Source organism: Microcaecilia unicolor, chromosome 3 (genome assembly GCF_901765095.1).
Source record: "Microcaecilia unicolor chromosome 3, aMicUni1.1, whole genome shotgun sequence".
NCBI classification, from domain to species: domain Eukaryota; kingdom Metazoa; phylum Chordata; class Amphibia; order Gymnophiona; family Siphonopidae; genus Microcaecilia; species Microcaecilia unicolor.
This window is the reverse complement of record NC_044033.1, coordinates 498,628,975-498,650,000: the sequence shown is the minus strand read 5'-3', so window position 1 is coordinate 498,650,000 and position 21,026 is coordinate 498,628,975. Positions and strand designations below refer to the sequence as shown.

Below are 21,026 nucleotides of genomic sequence, written 5' to 3'. Positions count from 1 at the left end.
TAAAAGTGCCAGGTTCAAAATGACACTGGTGATCCCTAATGGTAGTCTACCTATCATCTGCAATAACTACACCTTCTCTCTCCATACGCTGAAAAGGCAAGTCTTGTCACAGTGTTTTATGCCTTGATAACATCAAGGCTGGATTACCGTAATGCGCTCCACATTGATCTGACTACAATGGGTTTGCACTAGCTTCAATTGATTCCAAATACAATAGTATGGCTGAGACAAAGTTATAAGTGACGTGATCACATCACACCATTTCTGGAAAAACTTCACTGGCTACGAGTACAATGTAAAGCTAAATTTAAAATTCTAGGTCTAATTTTCAAGGCCCTTAAAGGAAATGGGCCAGAGTACTTGAATAGGATCTCCCTGTACACACCTCCAAGTTCACTAAGGTCCTCCCAAGGAATATCCCTAATCACACCATCTCCAAAAGAAATAACCCACCAACAAGTCTTCTCTGGAGTAGTCCCCACACTCTGGAACCAACTAGCAAAAAAACTTTGTTTGATGCAAGACTATCTCTACTTCAGGAAGCAAGTGAATGTCTTTAATGGAAGAAGCAACTAACTAGCCAGTCACACACAAAAGAACTAATACCAGCTGAACATACTGTAGCAGGACTTGGCTTTCCACTCCTACTCTAGCTAAGATAACTTTTAAACACCCTTTCTAACTCCACATGATTGACTAATTTACACTGTCCATAATTATCCATATTATGCCATATTGTGTAGTTATTTAAATATTTTTACTGCTGTTAATTTTTTATTGCCTATGTCAGAATATTCTTGTTGTATACCACCTTGAATGAATTTCTCCAAAAAGGCAGTAAATGATAAACACATAAATAATGTCATCCATAGAGTGCATCTATTGAGCCATTATAAAGATAAGTTATGCATTCTACTGTGAATGCAGAAATGGCAGGAAAAGCTTTATAAGGATACGTTATTTGTATAACCTTATACTGGCACTGTTAGCATTCACAGTTGAAATGCACTGACTGGCAGAATATCTTCATACAGTCAAAACACAAGAAAAGCTATGCTGGGTTAAATCAAGGTCTATTAACAATATCTAGTCTGGATTACAAATACCAGATAGATCTCACAAAAAAGATCTATTTCTCATTGAGGGACAATATCAAAAGGACGTTCGAATCAGAATAGAGACATCCACCTCATAATGTCCAAAACGGATGTCCATCTCACATGTATTTTCCAACAGGAAATATGTAAGATGGATGTCCATATGCTGAGGACGTCCAGCATGAACAGCCATTTCACAAACTGGAACATCCAACATACAAACGCCAAAAAAGCAGGGACAAGGACGTCTCTCTAGCAGCATTCTTAGAAGAATGGCCACACCGACCACTCTGCAGAGCAGCCTAGTGGTTAGTGCAGTGGACTTTAAATCAAGAGATCCAGGATCAAATCCCAGTTCTATTTTGTAATTGTGAGCCCTCAACGAACAGAAAAATGCCTACTGAACCTGAATGTACACCACCTCAATAGTCTTCAGGCTTGCTATTTGGAAGTACTGCAGTGTTGGACGTCCCTGCTCTGCCTTTGGAAAATCGGGATTTGGATGTTTCAAGCACATGGATGTCCATTTGAGCATTTTGAGACGTCCATAGAGTTCAAAGATAAGCTTCATAGCTTCTTTCCCCTCCCCATTCCAGAACTTTCAAAAGCATATTGAGTGTCAATGGCTCAAGTGTTGTTTTATTGTAATTACTAGGGTCATCTACTCACTGATTACAAGAAAAACACTGAAACTGGCTGTTGTCTGAGATCTATCACCTACAGAGCTCATAGTACTTCTTTTATAGGAGGGGGCCCTACTTTTTATAATTATTTCTCAAGGTCTTATTATAGGCATTTTTGTAACATCACTATTTATCCAGTCTAGAGTTACATGACCTATCAACAATTGCACTCATTATCTTCTTAACTTCTGCATTTTTCACATACGCTAGACAAGGGGATCTCAACCCAGACCTTGGAAAACACTTTCAGTCAGGTTTTCATGATATCTAGAATGAATATGCATGATATAAATATGCATACAGCACTCCCATGCTATGCAAATCTCTCCCATGTATATTCATTGTGGGTAACCTAAAAAACCTGACTTTTCAGATGCATCCCGAGGACTGGGTTGAGAACCCCTGCTGTAGACTTATATTTATGGTGGTGGTATTGGTGGGGAGGGGCTGAATTAAGAAAATGAATTCTGAATGCACTTGAGGAGGATACTCTTTTTGTTTTATATATTTTTACTTACCATATTTTGCAGTTAGCATACATAAGAGATCTAATCTGGTCAGTTGATTTACATAAGTATTGCCATACTGGGACAGACAGAAGGTCCATCAAGCTCAGCAACATATTTCCAACAGCGGCCAATCCAGGTTACAAGTACCTGGCAAGATCCCAAAACAGTACTATACATTTTATCCTGCTTATTCTAGAAATAAGCAGTGGATTTTCCCCAAGTCCATTTTAATAATAGTCTATGGACTTTTCCTTTAGGAAGCAATCCAAACCTGGTTTAAACCCTGCTAAGCTAACTGCTTTTACTACATTCTCTGGCAACAAATTCCAGAGTTTAATTACACTTTTCAAGAGTTTAATTACACGTTGAGTGAAGAAATAGTTTCTCCAATTTGTTTTAAATTTACTATTTAGTATCACTATTAGATGAATCAATGATCCCTAGCTCTCCTAAGTGAATAGACTACCAACATCAAAGATCTTAGACACAAGCCCACTAAACTATCAATTACATTCTATAAGGGTGTATCATCAGGATTATTGTAAAGCGATCCAAATGCAAAAAAGGAAAAAAAAAATAAATGTAGAATATGATGAGCAATGGCAGGCCCAGGTTTGAAAGTTTGAGTCTGTTGAGTCTTCTCTCTTTCTCTCTTTTCTTTTTTTTTTTCACAGGATAAGCACTTTTATAGTTTTTAACTCAAGGACTATTGAAAGATGTATCAGGATTTATAATGTTCACATATGAGCCTGTTGTTTTACTTCTGTCTACAGCTGACTGTTCTCAGTACCCATAAGCACAAGCAACCTGGGAATTCTTGACGAAAAAGCAAAACACTTACAATGAAAGTAAAGTTCTTCATCCCCTTCCTGATCTGCTTTGCTGTAACCACAGTGCCTGAAAAGAAGACAAAACTGTTTTAGCTGAGAACTCTCCTAATTATATAAAATGTGTTCAGTGTCTTGCTTTCAACTAATTTTAAAAGACATGGTAAGAGAAAACTTGACATCCTGTACTACTGACATTCTGTGGACGTCCATCTTTCGTTTCGATAATACGGTTGGGGATGCCCAAATCTTGAAATTTAGGTTATCCTTAGAGATGGTCGTCCCTAGACTTGGTCGTTTCTGATTTTCGGCGATAACGGAAACCAAGGACGCCCATCTCAGAAACGACCAACTGCAAGCCCTTTGGTCGTGGGAGGAGCCAGCATTCATAGTGCACTGGTCCCTAGGGGGCACTGCAGTGGACTTTGGAAATTGCTCCCAGGTACATAGCTCCCTTACTTTGTGTGCTGAGCCCCCCAAAACCCACTACCCACAACTGTACACCACTACCATAGACCTTATGGGTGAAGGGGGGCACCTACATGTGGGTACAGTGAGTTCGTGGTGGGTTTTGGAGGGCTCAAATTTACCACCACAAGTGTAACAGGTAGGGGGGTGTGTGCCTGGGTCCGCCTGCCTGAAGTGCACTGCACCCAGTAAAACTGCTCCAGGGACCTGTACTCTGCTGAAAATGAGCCTGATAGTAAGTCAATTTCTGATTGTGATAATTGTTGATTATTTTACTTTGATTTTCCCTCCATGGTGCAACCTCAGTTCTGGTCGCCATATCTCAAAAAAGATATAGCGGAAATAGAAAAGGTTCAAAGAAGAGCGACCAAAATGATAAAGGGGATGGAACTTCTCTCATATGAAGGCTAAAGAAGTTAGGGCTCTTCAGCTTGGAAAAGAGGCAGATGAGTGGAGAAATGATTGAGGTCTACAAAATCCTGAGTGGTGTAGAACGAGTAGAAGTAAATCAATTTTTCACTCGTTCCAAAAGTACAAAGACTACGGGACACTCCAGGAAGTTACATGGAAATACTTTTAAAACAAATAGGAGGAAATATTTTTTCACTCAATGAATAGTCAAGCTCTAGAACTCTTTGCCGGAGGATATAGCAATAGCAGTTAGTGTATCTGGGTTTTAAAAGGTTTGGACAAGTTCCTGGAGGAAAACTCCTTATTTTGCTATTGAGACAGACATGAAGAAGCAACTGCTTGCCATGGGATTAATAGCATGGAATGTTGCCATGATTTGGGTTTCTGCCAAGTACTTATGACCTGGCTTGGCCACTGTTTGAAAACAGTATACTGGGCTAGATAGACCATTGGTCTGAGTCTGACTCTTATGGCTACTCTTATGTTTTTATGGTTAAGAAATTATATTGCTTGTTTTTACTTGTTAGAACATTCATTGAACTTATTCCTGCTTTATTGTAAACCACTTTAAAACTGTATTAAGTGGTAAATTAAGTAATTAAATCAAATCAAATCAAACTGGTCTTAGCGTGCGGGAAAAGTCCTGCATTAAGCCCTTATTGGATGAAAACAGGGTCCACATTTAGGAGCCTAAATTTAGGAGCTCAGCTTTTGTGAATATCGGGCCCTCAGAGTTTTTCCATGTACACAAATTAGAAAAAGTATTTCTGACAACAAGATCATGCCAAGTGTTGGCATGATCTTGTTGTCAGAAGTGTTGGATCAGCACTCTGGACACAGTGCATGGATATAAGTAACAAAATAGCTCTCTCAACATCTTCAGCAAGACAAAAAGTCTTCTGGAATGCACATAAAAATTCTTTTTCTCCAGCTTTTTCTTTAAAGTTTCCAAAACAGTCTGGTTCTCAGACAGTAATGTTTTCTTAGAATGAGTGATATACCAGTTCTCCTTAGCAGCAGTGGAAGGTCAGCTATGTTGAAATGTAGATATTTTAAGTATTTATTACCTTATCATAGAATATGCTTGGAGGTACAATCCATAAATATTTCCAATTATGACAAATAATAATGGGGCCCTTTTACTAAGCCACGTTGGCGCCTACGCGCGCACCAACAAGCGTCAATTTTGAGTTACCGCCCGGCTACCGCGTGGGCCTTGCGTAATTTCATTTTTGATGCGCATCCCTTATGAGCACTGGAAAATATTTTTATTGTCTGGTGCGCAGACGGTAATTGGCATTTTACGCATGTAGACCATTACCGCTCGGTTACCGCATGAGCCCTTACTGCTAGGTCAATGGTTCGAGGTAAGGTCTCAGACCCAAAATGGACGCGCGGCAATTTTCATTTTGCCGCATGTCCATTTTTGGCAAAAATGCTAACAAGGCATTTTTTACAGGTGCACTGAAAAATGATTCTGTGCGCGCCCAAAACACGAGTCTACATTACCGCAGGCCATTTTCACTGCGCCTTTGTAAAAGGTCCCCAGTGTAAACATAAGAAATGAATGACTGACCTGTAGGCCAAATCAAACAAAAATGACTTTAGACAATAACCAGTCATCTACAAATAAAAAATGGGGATCAGACCAAAAAGTCATGGACCTAGCAAAAGAGCTACATATTCAGAAATGCTTTCTCTAGGACTGTATAATGTTAACATAAAGAGCAGAATATATTTCGGATGAGAAAGCAATTCAGCTAATATTCAAAGGGATTTAGCCGGCCTCTGACTGGTTAAATCGCTTGGTCGGGGGCTAGTTGCTAATTGTCAGTGGAACATAATTGGCTATGTGCTACTGAAATTCACAGTTAGTGCTTAACTCAAAGCCAGCTGTGTAGGGGGGCATTCCAGGGGCGGAGTCAGCACTTTGGCCGCTTAAAAAACGGTGCTGAAATCAGTTCTGACTAAGTGCGTGCTATAATCGGCACCTATGTTTAGGTGTCGATTAAAGAATACAAGTAGTTGATATTTCAGCCTAAATCTATGCACATTCAGTTACATCAAGGAAAACAGGCATAAATCCCGGTGCGTAGATTTAGGCGCACTGGGCCATATTCTATAACTAGGCGTGGAAATTTCAGAACACCCACAAAACATCATTTCCCTGCCCATAACCACGCCCCTTTTTGCCTGCACGTGTTAGAAGTTTGGCGCACATCGTTATGGGCCCTGTTTACTAAGCTGCGCTGTAGGTGCAGAAACATTTTAGCATACACTAAAAATTAGTGCACACTAATGCTCCCATAGGAATATAATGGGTGTCTCTATCGCTAGAATGCGCTAATTTTTAGCACGCGCTAGAAAGCTAGCACGCCTACAGAGTGGCTTAGTAAACAAGGTCCTGAGCTTGTTAAATTGCACACATAGTTATAGAATCCGGATCTTTAGGCGTGCTACATAGAATCCAGGGGTAAACGGCCAGGTTTAGTGCATAAATGGAACTGTCCTATTTTTATACACTACCCCATGGCTGATCAAGTGCTGAATACAGACTTAAGCGGCTATGTGCTAGCTAGCTCTAAAAGAACCAGATATTCAAAGCCTGAATATCAGGCCCAATATTTTAAAAGTGGCACTAAATTTATGTATAATATAGTTAGCACCTTTGCAACTATCTAGTTTAGGCCTAATGTAATAGCTCTTATCTGGATAATTCTTCCATTCTGCTCATTATGCAGATTTGTATGGTGACTGAAAAAATACATGGATAGATTATGTTTACTTGGCTGCTAGCTTAGAACTTTCTTTGAAAACTGACCTATTATTTAAGTCAGATGTTATCTTGGAATGGGACAGCAGGACCGTCGAGACACTGAGCCGGCCCAGGGCTCGGCTGTTGCCACCGGGCCTGGAACAGAGCCAACCCCACCCCCCCAGGACCCCAGGATCATCGCCGCTCCCCCCCCCCCCCCCCCGCCCCCCAGATTGCCACAACTGCAATGTAAATACCTTGGCTGGTGAGGATTCTGAGGCCCCACCAGCTGAAGATGTCTTCCTCCAGCACTGCTTTTCACTCAGCCCATTGTCCGTCCATGAAGCTGCTTTTTATCTCAGTGCATGCTTGGTTTCAAAACCGAGCATGCGCGGCCTGAGAGGGAAAGCAGCCGCTTAGCAAGCAATGGGCCCTTTTTCCCACAGCTATGTAAAAGGACCCCTTAAATAGGTGCCTACTTGTCTCTTAATACAGGCACCCTGTTACAAGGCTATCCTTCACATGTATTGCAGATCGATAAAAATACTGCCGAAATACTATGCATTTACCTTCTTCCAATGATGAAGCCAAACACCATGAAGACCAGAATAATGGTGCCTGCCACTGCCACCACTGCTATGATGATGACGGGGTTTTGTTCGCTGGTAACAGCTGTGGCTGGAAAAAAATAACAAAATCAAACACTCTGCATTAACTTAGCAACGTGGAAAAAAGAGCCACAAAAAGTTAAATTAATTCCTACACATCCTATAGTATGACCAATCACGTTTTCTCTAACTACAAACAAGCAACAACAACAATTTTGTTCTGAAAAAATTAAAATAAAATAAAGAACCTCTTCATGCACACCAGCAGATTAAATTCTGCAAAAGATTTTGTGGAAAATTCACAACTGTTATATATTACAATGATTTTATACTGGACTGGGCCCTGTTTTAGATGTGTATATCCAGGCTTTATGCACATCCAAAATCAGAATGTTTAATGCACACATTTTTTCCGTATAGGAGTGCTAATAACTACTGTACAGAGAGAGCAGTGATGTATCATTTAAAGAAAATGTCAACTCATGCTAACAACAACAACAAAAAAAAGCTGCCATTGACAGCAAAGGATGACACATTTCATCCAAAGTACAGTTTAATTTAGCATTCCAGCCTTTCCGATTATAAATCACTCTATTATTTATTTATTTCCCACACTTTCTGAAGCAACAGATTTTTCCAGAATATTTATTTTATTTATGAAATACTGCTTGCTTGCTTCCAGCTTTGGTTTTCTCTCTAAAATCAATCGAAAGTATTCAACTTTTTAAATCTGTCATGACAGCTTTAGACTTCAAGCTCAATCGGAACTAGGGGAGAGATCTGGTACTACAAGTTCTTTATTTTCCACTACCCAGGGGGTTTTCATTCTCTTATTTTAGGCAGTCATGGTATTGACAGTCCTTGGGCTTGAGGCATGCACCTGGGCTCCTTCTGGAACTCTGCACTCTTGCAGGTAATTTGATTTACATGTGAAAAAGGCTTTCTATTAAATTACTGATATTAGGCTTTAATGGCAAGAGCCTGGTGGTAGTGCCTGCCCCCCCCCCCCCCAACACGCGCCATTTCTGGCGCTGAAAAAAGTTTTTTTTGTAGCAATGGGGGGCTTACCTGGTGGTAATCGGAGAGCCCCTCTAGGGTAGCATTTTCTGAAATGCTACCTGTTCCACGCGCAGGGCGCAAGAGACAGGCAGAGCTCCGGAGTCTCAATGTGTGGATGAGACGATGGTGCAGGGAGGAGGGTTTTAGATTTGTTAGGTGTGAGGATGTTATAATGCCATTGTATCACTTCATGGTGCGACCGCACCTTGAGTATTGTGTTCAATTCTGGTCGCCACATCTCAAGAAAGATATAGTAGAACTGGAAAAGGTGTAGCGAAGGGCGACTAAAATGATAGCGGGGATGGGATGACTTCCCTATGAAGAAAGACTAAGGAGGCTAGGGCTTTACAGCTTGGAGAAGAGACGGCTGAGGGGAGACATGACACAGGTATATAAAATAATGAGTGGAGTGCAACAGGTGGATGTGAAGCGTCTGTTCACGCTTTCCAAAAATACTAGGACTAGGGGGCATGCGATGAAACTACAGTGTAGTAAATTTAAAACAAATCGGAGAAAATCTTTCTTCACCCAACGCATAACTAAACTCTGGAATTCGTTGCCGGAGAACGTGGTGAAGGCGGTTAGCTTAGTAGTTTTAAAAGGGGTTAGACGGTTTCCTAAAGGACAAGTCCGTAAACCACTACTAAATGGACTTGGGAAAAATCCACAATTCCAGGATTAACATGTATAGAATGTTTGTACTTTTGGGAAGCTTGCCAGGTGCCCTTGGCCTGGATTGGCCGCTGTCATGGACAGGATGCTGGGCTCGATGGACCCTTGGTCTTTTCCCAGTGTGGCATTACTTATGTACTTATGTACCATAGGGGCCCTTTTACCACAGCTTTGTAAAAGGGGCCCTAAATTTTTTGTTCTGGATCTAAAGTACTGGTAAATATAACTTATATTTACCATATATTATAATGTTTTGGGTTTTTTTAAGCTGGAGTCGGATTTGGTACATTTTTACCAACTCCACCTAAAATTGCTTCCGGCTCTAACGCTGACTCCAACTCTACAGCCCTGGTGCTCAGGTGAGGAGTCTGTGTGGAATATGGGCACAATCTCAATTTTTGTGCATATATTATAAAATACACACAGACAAAAAATGCTTTACATGCTAACACAGTATTGAATTCAATTATGAAGAAGGGATTATTTTAAAGGAAAAAAAAAACAGTATTATTTGCAGAAAGTACTATGCTGGTAGCAATTTATACACCCCCAGGATTATGGGGCCAAACGGTCGAGAATTTATGTTCTTTCATTCACCAAGTGACTGCTTCTTTTAAATCTATTGTCATAGTTGCGGATTTACATTTGGAAGAAGAGCTAAATATGGAAGCCCAGGGGTTTTTTTTTAATTCTTTTGGATAATTTGATCTTATGTTGATAAATAGTGGTAGTACTCATAAAGCAGATCACATGACAGACGTGATTATTGCTTCCAAACAGATAAGGGGCAATTTGATACTTGGAGCGTTAACCCTGTAATTTGGTCAGAGCATATATGCTACAAGAATTCACAATTTTTTAGCAGCTACAGAGATAGTAACTTCGCAGTTTTTTGGAAGAAGGTTGAATCATAGCTGAATAAAGAGACTGTTCAGATTTGCGGATGACAAACTGGAATTAAACAGCTCAGATGGTAGTAGACGAGACAGCACCGGAGCAAGAAAGGAAGATCCACAGATAGTTAATTGGACATCGGCACTGAGGGGTATTGCTATCAACATGGGCTACTGAACTACTTATAAGTGCACTGAGTGCAGACATTCCCAGAGCTGTACTCTGGGTGAAGCGGGAATAGAGTTGTGATATAAATGTATATTTTATGATGCTCTCTCAGATATAAACTTCAGTACATAAAGTGTAACAGAAATAGATTTCCAACGCCTACATAATATATGTTTTTCTTTATTTTTTGTTTATATTTATATCTCAGAAGGAAAAAAAGCATCACCTTTAGGGGAAAAGTGCCTTGGAAATGTTTTACTATTGGTTAAAAAAACCTTCTGAATCTAATAAATAAATATTTATACAACAATCAATAAACAAAATATAAAGAAGAAACATTTACTGTGTAGGATTTGGAAAATTATTTGGTTTCTGTTGCACTTTATGCAGTGAAGTTATTTGAGAGAGCTTCATGTGATAACTTCACCCCTCACCTATAATAGATTGCACGTATATGCTTCCATGTACAGAATGCACACAGAAATTTACACCTTCTTGGGAACAAGAGAATATTTGTGCATGAGGATATTTGTACTACGAGGATTAGTTTTAGCTGCCACAAATTAGCACGTTCTATCATGCCAACATAGTAACAAAACATACTAATTTGCATGTTAACTGCTCAACGCACTTAAGCGAAAAGGCTTTCTTGTTAGTTGTGCCTGTGCCTCCATTTTTATAGATTTTTAAGCATGAGGACCACCTTGGTATTTAAATACAAACTGGAATGGAAATGGAAACCACAAAGAGGCCAAATAATTTACTGAATTTTCCTTCCTTGACTTTCCTCTAGCTGCCTTCAGAGTGCATTCCATTTGAGTTTCAAATGTATTTAATAAGCATGTTCAAAAGTCATACAGAACATATTTCAGAACTTTTTAAAAGGAACATTAAATAAGGGCTGACCTGCATTTAAAAAAAAGTTTTTTTTTCTAATAATGTCAACCACACAGCAGGATTCCTCTAGTTCTGCTTAGTGGATTGGATGAAATGACAATGTGGTGAAAAAAGGGTTATTTTTGTAAAGCTTACACCTCTTACTAGTCAACATTGCCACTCGACAGTCACTGAATGCAGACTTAGAGGAGAAACCAAAACACTTCATTGTCAGCTCTTCTGGGATGTCTTTGGTGGCCAGTCTACTAAGAATGCTAGCCCTCCATACATCCCAATGGCTTGTTTTTGTGCCTTTTAACTTTGGGCATTTTTTTTTTTCCGAAAATAGTCCAAAAAGATAGAGTCACTGAGCGCAAAATCATCTAGCAAATAGCCATTTTCGAAACAAAAAGAAGGACGTTTTTCTGGTTTGAAAATGGACATGTTCACTACTGGATTTAGACATCATATTAAAAATGCCCCTCCACATAGAATTAGTGATACAGGGCCTTATTCTAAAAGGTTATGCTCCTAAATTTTATGAGCATAATCTATGTTTCTAAATTACTAACATACTACATGCTCCAAAATAGATTGTGCTCGTAATTTAGGAGCATATATTTAGGAGCATGACATTTATAGAACAAGGTCCATAGGGCCAGGTTCCATAAATGGTGCCCAAAATTGAGCCACTGGAAAGATCCACACTAAACTCATATTCTATGAAAAAATAAAATAGATAAATTCCAAACTACCACATCCCATGTTAGGCCAGTTTTGCTGCGTTAGGTTCTCCACTGAGGTGGCATTAAGGGCTCCTGCACCAACATGGTGCTGCCCGATTACCGCTGGGTTAGAGCAGGGAAAAATAGCTATTTTCCCTAGTGTGGCAAATGGCGCATGCTGGACCTAGAACTACTGCCAGCGCCCGCATTGGGACGGCGGTAGTTCCAGATTAGCGCGTGGTACATAAGTATATAAGTATTGCCATACTGGGAAAGACCAAAGGTCCATCAAGCCCAGCATCCTGTTTCCAACAGTGGCCAATCCAGGTCACAAATACATACCTGGCAAGATCCCAAAAAAGTACAAAACATTTTATACTGCTTATCCCAGAAATAGTGGATTTTCCCCAAGTCCATTTAATAACGGTCTATGGGCGGTCTATGGACTTTTCCGTTAGGAAGCCGTCCAAACCTTTTTTAAACTCTGCTAAGCTAACCGCCTTTACCACGTTCTCTGGCAACGAATTCCAGAGTTTAATCACACGTTGAGTGAAGAAACTTTTTCTCCGATTTGTTTTAAATCTACTACACTGTAGCTTCATCGCATGCCCCCTAGTCCTAGTATTTTTGGAAAGCGTAAACAGATGCTTTACATCTACCCGTTCAACTCCACTCATTATTTTATAGACCTCTATCATATCTCCCCTTAGCCGCCTTTTCTCCAAGCTGAAGAGCCCTAGCCGCTTTAGTCTTTCCTCATAGGGAAGTCGTCCCATCCCCTTTATCATTTTCGTCACCCTTCTCTGCACCTTTAGTGCTGGTCATTAAATTCTCTTGTTTCCATTCAGGAGCCTTTCTGGGCATCTGCTTGGTGTGTGATGTGTGTCTGGAGTAGGGTTGTGGTGGGGTGGCTGTGGAAGGTTGGGTTTGTGGAGGAGGTCAGAGGTGGGTGGACACTTGTGGAGGGTGGGGTGATTTGATGGGGTAGTTTTGTGTGGTGGCTGGGTCCGGGTCCAGGTGGTGGAATGTTTTCTTCTCGGTTATGATTTTTTCTGATTTTTTTACGTATGCTGATTTAAAAAATTTTAACTTATAATATCAAGGGCATAAATTCCCCTCAGAAGAGACATTTACTGTCGAGAACTACTAGGGTTGCTTTGCCACGCGGGTTATTCCTGTGGTGCGTATATTTGCCAGGATCCTGGAATTGTCGACCACAGGGGTAACCAAGGCCCACCATCACATCATAGTATCCAAGATTATAAAAGATGATCTGTTAGTGTGGAGTAAGTTCTTTACTGCTTTTAATGGGTTGGCCTTCTGGCAGGGCCCCTAACACAGGCTGAGGTGCTTCAGCTATTCACAGATACAGCGGATGTAGAAGGATTTGGCATTTACTTTCGGGGCACCTGGTGTGCAGCTCGCTGGCTTCAGATGTGGATCGAATCGGGAACCACGAGAGACATTACATTTTTAGAATTATTCCCTATCATGGGAACTTTCCATATTTGGGGCCAGCGCCTCGTGAACAGCGCAATTATTTTCAACTCTGATAACATGGTGGTGGTAGAGGCTATTAACAAGTTATCGGCCAATACACTTAATACCATTAACTTACTGAGGGAAATAGTACTGCAATGTCTGTATTATAATGTGGGAATTAGAGCAGAGCACATATCAGGCAGGAAAAAATACCAAAGGGGATGCTCTTTCTCGTTTTAAGTTCTCAAGAGTTCAGATCGCTCACCCCTGCAGCGGACAGAATACAGACACCAGTACCAGACAGCATATGGGAATTTGGCCCATCGAGGTTTGGGAATTGATGCTGGGATTCCTGTCAGACACAACAATGAGAAGATATACACGCGCATTCTTATCCTTCCTGAAAGTTAAGTGTTAAATCTACGCTGGTTACACTGAAATGTGATGAAAGAAAGATATTTCTGCATGTTAGCAGACACGTGACAGAAAGAACTTTTGGACATTTTTGTCTCCCGCCTTGGACGGTTGGGAGGCCTGGGACATTGGATGCTGAAAAAAGCAGTGTAGGCACATCCTTCAACGGGATAGGCCGAAAGACAACATGTACTCAGAGAGACAACAAGGAGAGTAGAGACGGGGTGCTTGAACAGCAACACCTGTGAGGCAATAGGAGATTGCAGATAATAAAGGCTGTGTATCAATATTATGAATGTTACAAGTTATGGAGGGATTATATATTGTGTTAACAAATATAGTGTTTTACGTTCCTGGCTGCGGCCTTAATAAAATTCCACTTTCTATTGAAAACTGATTCCTGTATACTTGTAGTATTGTAAAAGCAGAGTGAGTGCCAAGTGCCCAATTTGTTGTTTGTACACTACTTAGTTGCCAGTACTGGATCTATTTGCGGTATATCAAATGCAATCAACCAATAAATAAATAAATAAAACATGTCAAGAGAGAAATTTGGAGGACTTCAATGCTGCTTTACTGTCTCTACCAAACTGAAAAGAACATTACCTGTAGCTTCTTCTAGTGTGGCAACATCTAGCCTGGGACTGTAAAGCCCATAGCCCACTGCAGTGAAAGCGCGGATCTGGAAAACGTACACTGTTCCTGGCTTTAGATTATTGATGGAGACTGATGTAGATTTTGTTCTCACTGTCGAATAGGTGCGTTCCCTTTGATCCTGTAAAAGAAGAAGTAAGGATGTCACACTTCTTTATAAGACTATCTTTGCTACATTGCATAAGTTACACAACCGGTTCTCACAATTAATTTTGAGTGCTGAAATGGTTTGATTAATAATGGCAATCACAATGATAAACTGCAAATAACCTTCCACATATGTTGAAAGAATAAGATCCTAATTCGATTCGGACCAATTCATTTTCTGATTTTTCGAGTTTTATGAAATTTTTTTGTTTAAGGAGGAAAAGGTCTGAAAAAGCCCAGGTGCCGAGACAAACATTAATTGACATCATCAATGAGTCATAAGGCACACTGTAGGCTGAGCTCATCACTGACCTAGAAAAACCTTCTGTTGTAATCGTTTTTTAAGCAAACATTTTTTTACAACAAAATAATGTGACATAGCTTTTAACTTTTTGTGTCAAATATCCCTTTAAATGACTCCTGACGGGGACCTGTTTCGCTCCACCAGCTTTATCAAGGGAAGAATCCAGATGTTCGTCTCCTGTTCTCAATCTAACTTCGGGATTGTGGCCACCACATTGTTCAGAACAAAACAAACCCGAAGTAAGACTGAAAACAGGAGACGAACGTCTAGATTCCTCCCTTGATAAAGCTGGTGGAGCAAAACAGGTCCCCGTCGGGAGTCATTTGAAGGGACGTTTGACACAAGCTAAAAGGGAAGTCACATTATTTTGTTGTAAAAAATGTTTGCATAAAAAACAATTACAACAGGAGGTTTTTCTAGGTCAGTGATGAGCTCAGCCTACAGTGTGCCTTATGACTCATTGATTATATCAATTGATGTTTGGCTCGGCACCTGGGCTTTTTCAGACCTTTTCCTCCTTCAACAAAAAAATTTCATAAAACTCGAAAAATCAGAAAATTAATTGGTCCAAATCGCATCAGGATCTTATTCTTTCAACATATGTGGAAGGTTATTTGCAGTTTATCATTGTGATCTATATTCAGTATTCTTCAAGGGGTTTGACGTTGTTAGAAGTGATCTTTGATTAATAATGGATCAGACTGTTTAGATATAGCACATTAACTAGCATTTTAAGGGATTTATAGTATGAACCCAAAGTATTCTCTGCTCATTGAGAAACCTGGTCATATACACCTGCATTTCTTCCAATCAAATATACCATAACAATCTCTGAAATGTAGCATTTCTGAAGTTATTAGTTTATTCCTTAGTAAAGTGTTTTGCTAAACTCTCTCCACTCATTATTTCAGTTTTCTGATTGCCTCGCTTCTGTGCCTATTCACAAGTTAGCATCAGAATTAGAATGTATCATTTCTAATCCGCCCTTATCCAGGGTGAAGCACATCAAAAACATACATAAAAACAATTAAACATAGCATAGCAATAACTTTACAACCACTAAAGACTAGGTAGACAAGACAGCAATCATCATAATTCCAAAAATGAACTATCCAACAGGTTTTTTTTTGTTACATTTGTACCCTGTACTTTCCCACTCATGGCAGGCTCAATGTGGCTTACATGGGGCAACCGAGGGTTAAGTGACTTGCCCAAAGTCACAAGGAGCTGTCTATGCTGGGAATTGAACTCAGTTCCTCAGTTCCCCAGAACCAAAGTCCACCACCCTAACCACTAGGCCACTCCTCCTGCTCACTGCTTGCTTATTGTGGGGATAGTGTGGGAGCACTTACCACTACCTCAATGGGTGGCGGTAAGTGCTCCCACCCGAAATGGGTACAGTAATCTTTGGCGCGCACACCCCCCCAGATTCTATAAATGGCACTTTAAGTTGTGTGCGCCAATTTGGCCACACAGTCAAATTGTGTGCACAACTTAATTGATTAACAAACCAATCGGTGCCAATAATTGGTACTTAACAACCAATTAACTGGCTCTAATTAGAATTCGTGTGCACAAAGAGAAAGAAGCAAATGCATTCTGATGTTAAAATGGACCAACTCCATGAGGAAGAATTCGAAACATAGGTCATTTTGGTGGCTGGTCCAGGCAATGTTGGAAGGAAGAACAGAATGATGAAAGCTAAGTATTTAAATCCTTTGAGAAAATCATTATAAAGAGAAAATACATTTTTAAATATAAATATAAATAAAATATAAGAAACTTTAGAAATATAAGAAAGTTGATGCACTTGAAATATTTGAAGTACGTCACAGTTGTGAAAAGTCCGATGAAGGCACAAGTGGTAGTGGGCATAAGTCACTGGCTCACTTGAAATTCACTTCAGATGGTTCTCTTAAGTAACATTTGCATATGATGCATGATGTTCTACATATATGAACACTGTCAAGATTTTTACTATATAGGCTGTGAAAAGTTATGAAGAGTTGATTTTGAAGATTGACTTATAGATTAACAACAGATACTTATGCTGGATATTTTAGTAGATGTTGCATTTTAACCTGACATTATGTTATGTTGTTATGTTATAAGGTATTTATAACCCGCCAACTCTCCCATACGAGATTCAAGGTGAAGTAACAATTTAAAAAACAGCTGAACATTCATCAGGAATTACAATAAACAAATACAATACGTAAAAAAAGACAAAAAATACAAAGACAGTTCTAGCAATGATGTGTCTTTAGCATCTTCCAAAAAATTATATAGTCCTTCAAATGACAAATGTGGACAGGAAGACTATTCCCGAGACGAACAACTAAGAAATAGAAAGAATGTGTAAGAACTGATTTGAATCTAACTTGCTTAACAAAGGGAAACACTAAAGTTAAATGTTGACCCGACAGAAGTAAAACAGTTATTTAAGATCTTAAGCTTTTGTGATAAGTCCCCAGGACAGAATCCAAATAAAAACTTTAAAATCAAGCAGAACACTTTGAAACAAATTCTTTCCTGAACCAGCAGCCAATGCATTCTTTTAAGTGAAAGGGAAGCATGGTCATACTTAGATTTGTGAAAGATCAATCTCGCTGCGGAACTCTGGACCAACTGAAGTTTGGCAACATACTTTGCTGCTACACCCTGGTATAAAGAGTTACTGTAATCAAGCATGTCTAAAATATCCAGTTGGACAATAAGCCTAAACTGTTTTTGCAAAACGTAGGAGCACAACAGACAAAGTTCTTTGAGTATGACGTAAGCCTTCCTTACTACATTGTTTATCTGAGTTTCCAAAGCCAGAGAAGAGTCCAGGATCATACCCAAGACCCTGAACTGTTTTTCCACTTCCAGAGTGCTTCCCGTCTTCCATAGCAATAGTGTGGGGAATACTAGAAGGATGCTTACTGAACCATAAAACCTTTGGGGTTTTTGTTTTTCAGCATTCAGTTTCAGCCGCATAGAGGTAGACCAGTCTACTAGCTTCTTAATACAAGCATGAACAGTAGAAGACATAGAATCAGTATTCTACCTAACTGAAATTAAAGAGATGCAAGGCCCCTATAATTGTTAAGGCACCTTAATGAACCAAATGCACCCAAATCAATGTACACCCTTATGTGCCAGTGCAGGGAGAGCAGCAAAAATGATATCCAGACGGCACTGTAACTAGGTGACCCAAGCCTCGGCTGGAAATGGTGATAGAAGTATGGTGAAAGACAGAAGGATGCAGAAAGACAACTACAGAGACAAGATAGAAAAGCAGGGAACTGAGGAAGGATGAAGGGAGAAGGAGACAAGAAAAAAAGAAAAGGATTGAGGATGGATGTGGTGAGGAGACAAGGGTGAAGGAGAAACTAAAAAGCAAAGAGCTGAGGGTGTATGCGGTGAAGAGACAAGGGTGAAGGAGAAATTAAAGAAGACGAGAACTGAGGATGGATCTGGTGAGGAGAAAATGGAAAAGGAGAACCTAAAAAGGGGCAAAGAAAGACTGACTAACTGTAGGAGTTAGACGGACAGATTCTGGTAAAAGAGTGGGGATAAGGAGGCCGAAGAAGGAAACCACTTTGAGCAATGACAAACCTCCTGGAACTGGGATATAAATTGGAGTGCGATAAAAGAAGCTGAATGAAGAGAAATAATAGAAAAAAAAACAATTAAGGGACTGTTTTACTAACGGGCTTATTTTCGAAAGAGAAGGGCGCCCATCTTTCGACACAAATCGGGAGATGGGCGTTCTTCTCCCAGGGTCGCCCAAATCGGCATAATCGAAAGCCGATTTTGGACGTCCCCAACTGCTTTCCCTCACGGGGACCACCAAAGTTCCTGGGGGGGGGGGGGGGGGGGGCGTGTTGGAAGCATAGTGAAGGCGGGACTGAGGCGTGCTTAACACATGGACATCCTCAGCCGATAATGGAAAAAAGAAGGACGTCTCTGACGAGCACTTTGGCGACTTTACTTGGTCCATTTTTTCTTCCGACCAAGCCTCAAAAAGACCAGATGACCACCGGAGGGAATCGGGGATGACCTCCCCTTACTCCCCCAGTGGTCACTAACCCCCTCCCACCCTAAAAAAAAACTTTAAAAATATTTTTTGCCAGCCTCTATGCCAGCCTTAAATGTCATACTCAGGTCCCTGGAGCAGTTTTAGAGGGTCCAGTGAACTTCAGGCAGGCGGACCCAGGCCCATCCCCCCCTACCTGTTACACTTGTGGTGGTAAATGTGAGCCCTTCAAAACCCACCAGAAACCCAATGTACCCACATGTAGATGCCCCCCTTCACCCCTTAGGGCTATGGTAGTGTTGTACAGTTGTGGAAGTGGGTTGTGGGGGGGGGGGGGGGGGTTGGGGAGCTCAGCACCCTAGGAAAGGGAGCTATGCACCTGGGAGCAATTTATGAAATCCACTGCAGTGCCCCCTAGGGTGCCCAGCTGGTGTCCTGGCATGTGAGGGGGACCAGTGCACTACGAATGCTGGCTCCTCCCACGACCAAAGGGCATGGATATGGTCGTTTTTGAGATGGGCGTCCTTGGTTTCCATTATTGCTGAAAATTGGGGACGACCATCTCTAAGGTCGACATAAATTTCACGATTTGGGCATCCCTGACCATATTATCAAAACGAAAGATGGACGCCCATCTTGTTTCAATAATACGGGTTTCCCCGCCCCTTCGCCGGGATGTCCTGCGAGGACGTCCTAAGGAAAACTTGGGCACCCCTTTCGATTATGCCCCTCCACGCCACATTAAAATATAGACAGTGCATTTTAGCAAGGGACATTTCCGCGTGCTAAGCCCATTTCTAAAATGGCAGTATTTTGGACATTTAAAAATTTGGTTTTTTTTCAGATCATGAGCTAATTTTTCCTATCAATGCGCAATACCTGAAAAAAGTTAACGAAGAATGCAGGAGCACTTACCAGAGACAGTAAGTGCTTGCGCATAAAAGGGCCCTTTTAATAAGCGGCGGTAAGCCCAACGCGGGTTTACCACTCACTAAAAAGGACGTACTGCCGGGCTACCGCAGCAGCCTGGTGGTACTTCCCTTTTAGCGAGCGGTAACCGGCAGTAATCAGGCAGTGCCATTTGCAGCTTGGTTACTACTGGGATAGCGCAGGACCCTTTACCACCACCTCAATGGGTGGCGGTAAGTGCTCTCCCCTGAAATGGGCGTGCAGCAAGTGCTTCACTTTCCGCACCTCCATTTCTTTAAAAAAAACCCTGTCTTTTACCCCCCCTGCGGTAAAAGTGGGCCTCGACATGAGTCAAAAACACATGTTGACGCCAACGCAGGTCCCCTTTTGCTGCAGCTTCGTAAAAGGACCCCTAAATCTGTGTTAACCAGTTAGACTCGCTAATATGAACACTCTAACTGGTTAATCCTTCCTCACCGATTCTCCAACCATGACGTGCCCCAACAAAAAATATTTTTACATAATAGCTAATATGCAAATTGGTGTGCACTGACAGGCAAATTCTTGGCAGAAAGCCTTTTTTCCTGCTTTAAGGGGCCCTTTTACTAAACAGTGCTAAAATGTGGCCTGTGCTAATTTTAGTATGCGGGTTTCCCAAGTGCAGATGCTACTTTTAGCACAGTAGTAAAATGGCTGCAATTTCTATTTTCCCCTTAATAGCCACGTGCTAATTTCCCAATTAGCGTGTGAGCCCTTACGCCACCAATTTATTAGGCAGTAAGGGCTCCTGTGCTAATCGGGCGATTTGTGGTGATTTACCCGTGTTACCCAATTAGCAGAGGACACGCCTACTCTCTGCCTCCAAAAATGCCCCCTCGTGGTAGTTCGTTTTCAGCGTCCGGTAAGCAAGCGGTAGTGCTTACCGCTGCTCTGTAAAATGGCCCCTTAGTGTATGCCTAGTTGTTAGGGTGGCGGACTTTGGTCCTGAGGAACTGAGTTCAATTCCCACTTCAGGCACAGGCAGCTCCTTGTGACTCTGGGCAAGTCACTTAACCCTCCATTGCCCCATGTAAGCCGCATTGAGCCTGCCATGAGTGGGAAAGCGCGGGGTACAAATGTAACAAAAATAAAATAGATACTATTGGACATTCTACATGGAATATTGCTACTATTGGACATTCTGCAAGGGCCGACTTCTTCATGGAATGCTGCTAGTGGAATAGCAACATTCAGAATCTCAAATAGTAGCAACAGTGGAGGAGTGGCCTAGTGGTTAGGGTGGTGGACTTTGGTCCTGAGGAACTGAGTTCAATTCCTGGCACAGGCAGCTCCTTGTGACTCTG

The 21,026-nt window shown here is 41.1% G+C and overlaps 1 protein-coding gene across 2 annotated transcripts in view; it reads right to left on the bottom strand.

The window, feature by feature from the left end:
- EPHA7 (EPH receptor A7) overlaps positions 1 to 21,026 on the bottom strand; it is a 419,947-nt gene that overhangs the window by 92,234 nt on the left and 306,687 nt on the right. For both annotated transcript variants that reach the window (XM_030199089.1, XM_030199090.1), the window contains exons 7-9: positions 14,255 to 14,423; positions 7,320 to 7,428; positions 3,131 to 3,186 (exon numbers count right to left, since the gene is read on the bottom strand). In XM_030199089.1, the coding sequence (XP_030054949.1) occupies positions 3,131 to 3,186; positions 7,320 to 7,428; positions 14,255 to 14,423 (334 nt within the window). The remainder of the gene's footprint in view (positions 1 to 3,130; positions 3,187 to 7,319; positions 7,429 to 14,254; positions 14,424 to 21,026) is intronic.